General features: G+C 46.8%; 1 protein-coding gene across 1 annotated transcript; it reads right to left on the reverse strand.

The window, feature by feature from the left end:
* Nucleotides 1–260: 260 nt before the first annotated feature.
* Nucleotides 261–10,116, reverse strand: LOC131272226 (oxidative stress-induced growth inhibitor 2-like). The gene is made up of 5 exons (XM_058273888.1): nucleotides 9,998–10,116; nucleotides 6,599–6,804; nucleotides 6,426–6,509; nucleotides 4,034–4,743; nucleotides 261–3,823 (listed from the first exon to the last, which is right to left on the reverse strand). The coding sequence occupies exons 1-5, from the start codon at nucleotides 10,065–10,067 to the stop codon at nucleotides 2,677–2,679; spliced, it is 2,217 nt and encodes a 738-aa protein (XP_058129871.1). The 5' UTR covers nucleotides 10,068–10,116; the 3' UTR covers nucleotides 261–2,676.
* Nucleotides 10,117–10,465: the final 349 nt, after the last annotated feature.

Genomic DNA, 10,465 nt, shown 5'->3' on the forward strand with positions numbered 1-10,465 from the left:
ATCATTGGATAAACGAGCCCTCTATATGTGACATGTGGAACTAACAACTGATTTACGCGCCAAATTTCTCAAGTCGCACGTGCTTCTCAAGACTTGCAAATTGTGCTGACTCTAAATTTGCTCTCTTTTCTATTTTAATTTTTTAGGTAAAGTCTTAACTTTAATATCAAAAATCTAATCAGCAATACCAAAACAATCAATGAATTATTAACATCGTTTTCGGAGTGAGTAGCAAGAATACCACATTTCGTGTACTTTCTATTTTTGCATTATATTTTCAACTTTCTATAAAAGAAGAATAAAACGTAACAATTCGCGTAACGCCATGTTTTGATTTGCATTTGATTTGTTGTGTTGGTTTTTGTCACTTTTCCATTCCAGCACCTTCGACGGACGCGGAAGGGATTTCTCGAATAAAGCCGGATAATCCACGAAACCTGAACCACGCACGCACACACATAGTCACTTAAGTAACCGTTTTCTATATACAAGTTAGGTTCTAATGTAACGTTAGTAAAGAGTCATAATAATTTAGTAGCGATACTATGGTAGTACATCGGCTGCAGAAGCAGTTTTGTTGCTGTTTGTTGTGTTCGACTTCTAGTCTACCCTGTTTGTTTGTTTGTTTTTTTCTCTTACGAAGTTTCTCTATCTTCTTGGGAGTGATAAGAATTGGTTGGATTTAAACGGTTTTTGCGATAAAAAGAAGTGTAATCAAAATGATACTTTTTGAGAAGATAAAAATAGTTCATGTTGATCGGCGAGAAAATACACAACAGGATCTTGGGTATATTTTAATGCGAAAGAAACCGTTCAAACAACAAAAGATCTCGTAGAACGGTTCGCTACTCGTAACGTACACAGGCAACTCTATTGCGGTTCTGTAGGCTAGTTCTAAAACGTACAAAGATCAGTCTCTAGGTTGTTGCCTCATGCTGCTAGGGATTTTATTCACTAACGTACTCTCTTCATTTCGAACTTCATGCTACATCTACCCACGTTCGTCTCTATTGCTCGTCCACCTTTCACCGAAAGAAGTTTGGTTTTAGAATTCGGTTAACCGTCACTACCAACATGGTCAAGGTTCATAAGGGCTACGGGTTGTTTGGTACATGATAATATTTTACGTTTTGAGTATGTGATCCAGCTCGCTATTTAATAGAAACGAGTAATTGTTTTGAACTCCTTGAAGGTCCATGAGAGACAAATTGTAATTCCTTATTGCAATAAGTAAGTGTTAAAAGACGTTACTTCCGTCTTCTTATTTCTGTCATACCAATCTAGACTGTACTGCTTACTGTAAAATATATTGAACATTTCACTGTGTTTATTACTACTTCCGGCATGAATCGTGGAAAAGATTTCGTATAATACCAATCCACCGTTTTTTTCTGTATGAGCTTACTATATATTAAATGGATGGATCCGGATGGGTTCGCCCAATAAACAACCGACTGCGACAAGGACTAAGGCAGATTAAGTTTCCTTTTTTTCGGCCTGTTTTTAGGCACAGGTTAATTGTGAAAGTAAAGACACATATTTTATAATTTTGTGCCTTGGAAACCAATGTACTTCCAGAGGTATAAATGGGAGAATCAAATTTGCGTTCGTTCGTTCGGCGGTTGTTAAATGGGCGAGGTCGGGTAAATGGTTCATAAAAAATAATAAATTATTTAAAGCCAACGCTATAAGAGTAAAACGAAACTAAATCACAGACTGACAGTAGTAAGGAACGATGGTTCCATCATGAAGCTTCGGTAGTGTTGTTGGATGGTAGGATGGTTGTGTAAACGAACGTACTGAACGGTCACCATTTCTATGTCTCAAGCTGCACCAGGTGTTCTACTATTGCTTATGTAATGCATCCCACTAGAGCTATTGGTTATGGACATCGATGAATATTTCAAGCAGGATACAAGTGGCGGCATCGGGGCCACAATGGAGAAGAGTATTTGTAGGGCATATATTGCTGGGAATGTTTGTGGGGTTCGTAACTGTGATGAAGACTGTAAGTTTGGAACAGTTAAAGGCGAAAGTTCAAGCGCTCTCCGAACGATTATTACAAAACGTATCTATCCGTAAACAGTTGCGGAAGAAAAAATATGCTTTCTCCCAATTACTACTTAACATAAAACAATTTTCTTTTGATTGGTACAAAGCGATAGTAAACGTAATAAGTTATTGAGAAGGAAAGTAACACCCTCAAGTAGTCTGTAGTACAATCACAAACAATCAATGTACATCGTTAGCGTCTTAGTTAGTTAGAAACACGTTGAAGAGTATTTCTGCTGCCCACCTGGCTAGTGATTGTTTTGTTCTGGGTTTGTTCTCACGCGCTTGTGCCATTGCCTCACCGTGTGCGTGGACCGCGGAACAAATTATCCACCAAAACACACACACACGCGCGCGAGTGAGCGACAGGCGTCCAAATATTGCAAATTGACCGTGCGGATGGTTTTCCACAGAAGCGAAAATGATCCTTCGATCGACCGATGGCAGTAATGCCCCAAAAAATAAAGCAGTCGCAACCGGCAGAACTCAAACGAACCGGGGTCTGCACCAAATTGCCGTGGTGTTACAAACCGGGTGGGGGAAAAAGAACACCGGGTGTCCCAAGCCATACGTTCACGCAATGGGTTGGGAGGAACCACGGTATTGAGTTTCTCACCCTTCCGCTCAATCGTTCTCCGTCAGCTTGTGTAACGCGGCCGTAATACTGAGCGCTCCACCGGGAATGAAGCGAACGAAGTTGTCGCCTACCAGTGGCCCCATCGCATACAGACCAGCGTAGGGCGTCCGCAACACAGCGTTCGTGTACTTGTCCACATCTATGGGATTGTTCTTGCAGTCGATGGGCTTCGCCGGATCCTCACCGAGGCCCATCCCGGAAGCGGCGCACAGTACAAACGATTCCTTCGCCTGGACTTGGCGCTCCTTTTCGTCATGCTGGCAGTGGCCCACCGGAGGGATGCTAATGGCGCTGTACTGCTGCTTGTGGCGAGGCTTATCGGTGAGGTTGATGTGTTTACATTTGGCACACATGTTCTTCAACCAGAACAGCTTCCGGCCTAGCCGCGAGAACAGCAACTGCTCGGTGAAGGTCCACATTGTCATCGGCTGCGCTGAGTGCTGCCGACCGAAGCATCGATCCAAGACATCCTCTTCCGGTTCCGAATCGGGACAGTTTATGACGGCCGTGGCAGGAGGATAGGGCGCAAGCAGCTGACAATGTGGAGCAATTTCCGTACCGTTCGATTGTTTTGCACACGTGACCGACGAAATGAAGCGTAGATCGGGTCGGGAACCGATCAGAATAGCACAGTAGGATACGTCCAGCTCACGTCGTTCGCCCGTCTTCAGATGCTGCACGGTGACACGGTGCGTTTCGCCATCTCCGATCGCCAGATCGACGATCGTGTGCTCCGGCAGCGGTGTGTACAGTTCGTGCTTGCGATTGGAGTCCTTCATCATCTTGTGCACCTCGTGATACTCCGGGTACACGTTGCCCGGGAGCATCTTGTCCAAGCCGGCCGTTCGATTGCGATATACGTGCACCACTGGGATGCCGGACGAGCGGCAGATGGTGACTGCGTCGGCGGCGCTCAGTCCCGCACCGACGATCAGAACCGGTTTCAGCTGTGTGCGCGCATGATCGTCGTACTTTTCCAGCGCCTGCTCGAGGTGCGGAAGTTCATATTTCACCCACGGCATTTGGAGCCCTTCACCCTTGACGCCCAACCGGTTGGCGAGGTCGGAGGCACCGTTCGCGAGGACAAGGTTTTGGCATACGACCGTAAAGCGTTTGCTCGTTGTTCGATTGAATCTGCAAAGGATAAAAGTGGAAGTGATGATTTAGTAAAAGTGTTCAATGCAGCTTCTTTTAAAATTGTAAAGAAAAGCTATTCGATCCTCCCAAACATGTTCAAGACTCACTTGTTCTTTAACAAGGATCACTATTCTTCACACTTGCAAGTAAGTAATGGTCTGTTGGAATGACGATGAAGCATGTTGCTTCGTAGTTGCGAAAACTTACCCAGCCACGATCCATCGTCCGTTCTGCAACCGCTCCGGAACAGTTCCGCATTTGGTGTCCAGTGGAACCACCGTCGTCACGATCGTCTCGTTCATGAAGAACTTCTCCAGCCCCATCTCCGCTACGTAGCTCTCGTAGTACTCGGCCACGCGCGATATCAGCGCCCGGGTTTCAACCTCCTTCGATACCTGGCGCTTCAACGAAAGGTTTCGCCGTGGGGGATGCAGCAGCTTCGCGTTCACCTTGCCACTGCGCTCATCCAGCACGGCCACCACGTTCCCGTTCGTGCCGTGTTGCTGCTGCTGCAGCTGCTGGCCCCGGTTATTGTTGGCATCGGCGCGCACCACTCCATTTCGTGCACATCTGCCACACTTCGCTAAGGGCACTTTCGATTGTCCGGTTCGTTTTTCACGCTTCGCCAGCTCGCTGCATCTGACACAGCCGTGCACCTCGGCCCCGACCGCCCGTTCGTGTCCCTTCTTTCGGGGTTGATCGTGGCGCAGGTCAACGACGTGAGTCGGTGGCACCTTTAATTCGTCACCTGTCAGAGCTTGCTCGTGCTCCTGCGGTGCGGGATGACGAGCTTCCCACTCGGCGAAGGGAAGACCGGGCAGCGACATCCAGGCAGCTAGTGACAGTGTGCGCAGGTTCGGATCCATCCGATGCCAGGAACCGCCGGGCGGTCCTCGTCCGAGCACGAGGTGATCGATCTGCAAAAACAAAACAAACACAACGGCACGGATTAGTTTGCGTGGTGCGTGGACAAACCCGAGCAGAGCCAGCGGGTTGGGGAAATCGGGTATACGGGTTGATGTGTCCATAAATTAAACGAAGCAAGATAGGCGGAGTGGTGCGGAAAATTAAATCGACTGCAAATTACTGCTAATCGATTATTATGTCAATCGTGTGTCGTGTGTGTCTGAAATACCGCTTTCCACACGGTTGGGTAAAGAAAACAAACTTCAAGTGGCGTTCGCTTCAGATGGCGGTCCAACACATTTTTGCACCGTTTACGAATTTATAAAAGTCGGCAAAATTGGGAGAAACACAAACACAAGGGAGCGGGGGAATGTAAATAGTGTCGCAAATAAAACCACTCTAGCGTTTTAATTCAACATAATCATCAAAAATCGGGCACGAGTCGATGGGAAGCCGAAAAAAATGAAAACGATAAATGATTTTCAGGCATGACACCGGACAAGATTCATGCATTTCCCATAATAATCTCTCCCGCTTTGATGGGCTTCTGGTTGATACATCCGAACGCGCACCAGGACCTCCGTTTTGCATAATAAATCGGGCATGATAATTGTGCACCGGCCTGTGTGTGCGTGATTGCGATATGGGTCGCACGTGCGACAGAGCAGTTTTACACTTTCGCCTCACGGCTGATGGCTTTAAATTGGTTCAATTTACTACCGGTAGTACTACCAAGTGTTTAATTTACCGATTGAAGCAATTATGTTGATACGGTTTGTAGTACAGTTCAGACATAAGGGAATGGTTTACTAATATTGTTTGGAAGATGCAATTTTCCTTGAAGCATAACAAATGTTTTTAATTTAATAAAAAAAAAGATTAAAATCTAAAGAGTTTATTGTACTCATTTATATTAGCAAGGTTACTCTTTTTTAGTTGAACACTAGCCCAATGTGCCATCATAAAAAAATGTCCATTAGCTATTGCCTACTTTACAACGAGATAAAAAATAAGATACACGTGATTCAACGCAATTGGACAACGAAGAGGATGAAGGGAAAAGTCGTAAACAGGAGATAAAATGTTTGCTCTCCTTTCTTTATCTCCGTTGACATAGACTAGAAGCGTGATACATTATGGTCCAATATTTGATTAGTGATTATAAGTCGGGTGCGAGGTCAAGTGCGCGTCATCAAAACCCATCACCACCATCGCTGCACCGGTGCATGAAAATCCCGTGCACAAACTACTAGAAACTGATTGAAACAACGGCAATAAGTAGTTTCGTTTTCAATTACGCCTCGGTGTTGTTTGTATTTCGATTTTGTTTGTCATTTATCTTCCTCCTCTGAAGATAAAAGATACCCCGTGGTTGGTAAATATTTATCCCGATGACTATGGCGGTACGAACCGGGTGGGTGATAACGAAACCATCGAAACTCCAGTGGCTCCCACTCCCGGTGGCACCTGGCGCGAACACGGGGTGTGCGAGCGTGCACTTAAGCCCCACCCGGAAAGTCATGTGTTGGGTGACGTGCCTGATTAGAGCGGGCGGATAAGAAAATTATTGGTCGAAATAAATCAGCTCCGCGTATCGGCCTTATCGTGTAGCTTCGTGGACAAAGTGTGACGCCGGGGGCTGGTAAAGAGGGGTGGGCTCGACTCGCATGTTACATCAGATTTTGAACTTTACCTGCTTCTCCGGATGGTACCGGTATTCGACCATCGACGGCAGATCCATCCCGAGATCGGCACACGGGTGCTGTAGGCTGTCCAGCTGCAAGCGAAAACGCAGGAGAGAATAGTTGGGATAGTATCAATATTAATCTCTTCCCGGGGGCGACCGAGGGACTTGATGGTACTTACCAGAAGGGAGACAGGGTTGGTGCTGCGTCCTTCCAGCCCATCGGCTAGACTGAACAGGTCGTGCTCGACCAGGCTCTTCTGTGCGTCGTAGTAGTTCAACCGTGCCCGCAGCAGCTCGTCCGGGTGCTTCTGGGCCTTCTCCGGCGACCAGTAGGGCCAGTGGCCCGCCAGCATGTACGACAGTGATATACCACTCGGTCCATTGCCTGTGTAACAAACGGGTGCAAAATTCATTAGTCGATCGAATAATAGAGAGAGAGAAGGGGTGTGAGAACGTTGAAGAGAAGTAGTGCCCGGCGCCTGTTTCGTTTCTGCATCGCAATGAATATTCTAACCGAGTTTCGCTCGCCTTGTTACCATGGCCGGGCCAGGGCCGGGAACGCTGGCGGTGCCTGGTGAAGTAACAACCAAGTTGAAAGGCTAGAGGTTAGTGCGATGCACTCGCCAATGTCTTTTGATTAATATGAATTACCCTCGGTTTCGGAGCCGGCAAGCCAACGTCCAGCTGTTACTTACGCCCAATTAAGCGACGCGGTCCACATTGCGAAGATCATTGCCAAGGCAGTGGGTGAGTACTAGAGACATCTGGAGCTCTATTGCGGGATCGGCAAAAAAAAACTTATCAGTCTCCAAATACTTTAAAGAACGTTCCAGAATGTCTGACATCACTTGGTCCGAACATTACATTGAGATTGGAAATTGTGCTTGATCATCCAGGGACTCATCTTCGTTCCCCCACCCCAGGACTTGGCGAAAGTGAACGCATTAGCCTAATGTATGCGAGTTCAGCAAGTATAAAAAAGCACTCATTCAAAGAGGAGAGAGACATAGTCCAATAAACTCCGCTAATCTTATCGCCGAAACCTCCGCGGTCACGATCATCGCCGCAAGGGGTCCATAGCCTCCGCGCACATCTCTTCTCCCGGGGGCCGTGAGTGTGCGCGCCTGCGCTTATCAAAAAGACGGACGCCACACCATGTGCGCGTCGTCGACGTTAGTCATCAGCGCGCACGTCGGTTCGCGCCCGTTCACGTCAACACAACGAGCCCCTCGTGAACAGCTGTTTGGACCATAAATAGCCGGACGCGACCGAGTCACACACACACACGCGGTGAGGCGATAAGCGAATGGCGTGGACGGACGCACGGACGCGGCCTTTGATTGTCAGGGCGCACGTTTTCTGTCGTGCGCAATCGGTCACTGGCGCACGCGAGCGATTTATCAAACCGTGTGCGCTTATACCGGTACGGACCAGATACCAGACATGAGGATGAGGACAGGCTAGGCGGTGATCACTTTGCGCATGATCTTCTGCGCAAATGGAACCGCTAAAGGCTAATGGGTTTTTGCTGATCGTGCTGAGAGTGGGGGAGGAGTTGGAAGATCTCGTTACAATGCGCGTTTTTATCACGAGCGACACATGGAGATGATAAACAGTTTGCATACAGCGGCCTACCTTCCGTGGGGACCACGTGGTCAAGGTTAAACGTGGGCGTGTATGCAAGTCACGCAGGACGAAGTGGTAGGTAAAGGAGGACAGACATATTTTAACACCTTTTCTAGTAAAGAATACTTTTTTCTCCACTTCTCCAAACCTGTATTTACATGATCTTTGTGGGATGGTGTTTGCAGACTTCTCGAAGCTAGAACTATCTAGACGCATAATTTTTTGGGTACCATTCAATGATGGTCAGAGTAGCATGAGTTTGCAACAACAAAATAACGTCATACAGCAAAGTAACTGCAAAGCAAATAGTTTAAGTGCACAACACCGGCGACATATGTGACGGCAAGTACCAGATACAGTGGATACTGATGGATGATCTAATTGTCGGTCTCGTATCATTTCCGTGACGGTGATAAATAAAAAAAAACAATTAGGTCTTCGTACCTAATCTTATCTTCAGGACGGCACTCGACACTCCGAAGACGCCAGATCGATGATTGATGCAGACATTTGGTGCGTCTGATCGGTCAAATCCTGAAAATGTTCTCATCGTTCAAAACACGCAGGTGGTAATCGATTATTAAGACCGATTGGTGAAGTTCTGGGAGCCAGTAAGCTATTTCCCAGGAATTTTTAAAGGATCAGGATCACGTGAATGATTTTAGCTACAGCCTTTTTTTAGCGGCTCGCTATCTCATCGGGTTTAAAAGGACCTTGACGAGAGTCATTCAACGTCAAGTAGTTAAGATTTACGTTACGCTCGTTGAGTACGCTAACCTTCCTCAGGTCGGCCCGCTTAAATTAACTCACCCGACACGTGAGCCCGCCACGAACGGGCACGACGTAAAACGTAATTCCGACTGTATTATGCTTTTCCAACGGGCTTGTTACGTTTGCGGGTTTGGTTTAGAAAATATTGTATGTTTCCTATCGACAACGACGATGCCGGGAGATAAGGGTATGCTACTTTCTCCAATCTTTCCGCACCGCAAACCACAACAAAGGGTGCTGGATTTAGCCGGGACTGTCTAATCGTTTCAAAGATCAATCCAATGAACTTGCAACATGTCAACGTTTCATATTTTTCCTGCTACAAATTGATATTTCGGAACATTGTGCAACAATGTTGTTACAATCTGACTACGGACAAACGATCAATTGAACCTTTTGTAGAATTCAAGCTGCGAACGAACAAATGTTTACTCTGCGCAAGTCAAGACGCGGAAGACATTCTACAAAACCTGCGGCCATACAATGGATCATTATTTCTCCTTCTCGGAAGAAGTTCTAATAAACCGCTTATCGGACGCGGTGATGGTGGTGGCTTATCAGCGTGGAATTTTCCACCCGTTCCGGAAGAGGCCGCTCATCAGAATAATGGATCCCGTTTTTACCCAAAGTTATCTGGCAGGAACCGTGTTTAGGTTGATTGAATTCCAGCGAAAGGAGGATTTTTGATGCGGTCAGTGATTTTCGAGAGAATGACAGTGCACTTCTCCAAGTAGGTCTAGATGTAGGTGTATCTCTCATCGGGAGGTTGCTTTGCGGTGGGATAAAATCGGTACGCAAGTGGTACACCGTCCTCTGGCTTAAAGTCGTTACGCTGATTCACGAATGTTGCTGTTTATTTAATTGCCTGCCTTTTCCAAATTCTGCATGGTTGTGAGTGTTATACCAGGAGAGGGTAGAAAAAAAGAACTGTGAACAACAGCGTGTTAGTGATGTGCAAATTACTAAGCAAATTTTGTAGGCACAACACGGTACACGTTTCCATAAATGTTGTAATGAAAAACATTTTGGCTGTCGATGCATCGATATGCGTGGCCGAATTCAAACATCTCTATATGATTAACTTTCCTTCTACATGGAGATCACCAGCGATCACGATCCGGCAATACTTTGATACTCCGGTCGTTACACTGAGTTTCTAAAACTCTCCCCTCTACACTTACCAATGATTACCACATCCTTGTAGATGGTGTCCTTGTGCAGGGGGTTGCCTTTGCTGCAGATATCCTTCATTTTGTGTGGTTTGTTATATTATTTTTCCGCTCCGTTTATTGCACGAAACTGCTCAACTTCCGGCCCGGTGTACTTCTTCAGTATTCCGAAAAGCGCCGACCGCTCAAGGCTAGCCAACCAGACGGACGCAATTGTTTGCAGCTTGCTTTTCGGCCACTCTGTAGTGCACTACTAGGTACTAGGTTCGCCGCGTTCAGCGTTCACAAGCGTGTGCTAACACTGCCGCCACAGCACCCAATCACCGGCTCGGCGTGAAGAGAAAACTAAAAACCGAAACCTGCCTTCTCGGCAGCTGATCTTTACACGCGGCTCGCGAGGTGTGTCGTTCGTCTCACGACTTCACTAATAGCTAACACTCTAATTTCTAATTGCTACAAACGCACCGCGCACGTCACACA

This window comes from Anopheles coustani, chromosome 3 (genome assembly GCF_943734705.1).
Source record: "Anopheles coustani chromosome 3, idAnoCousDA_361_x.2, whole genome shotgun sequence".
Classification (NCBI taxonomy): domain Eukaryota; kingdom Metazoa; phylum Arthropoda; class Insecta; order Diptera; family Culicidae; genus Anopheles; species Anopheles coustani.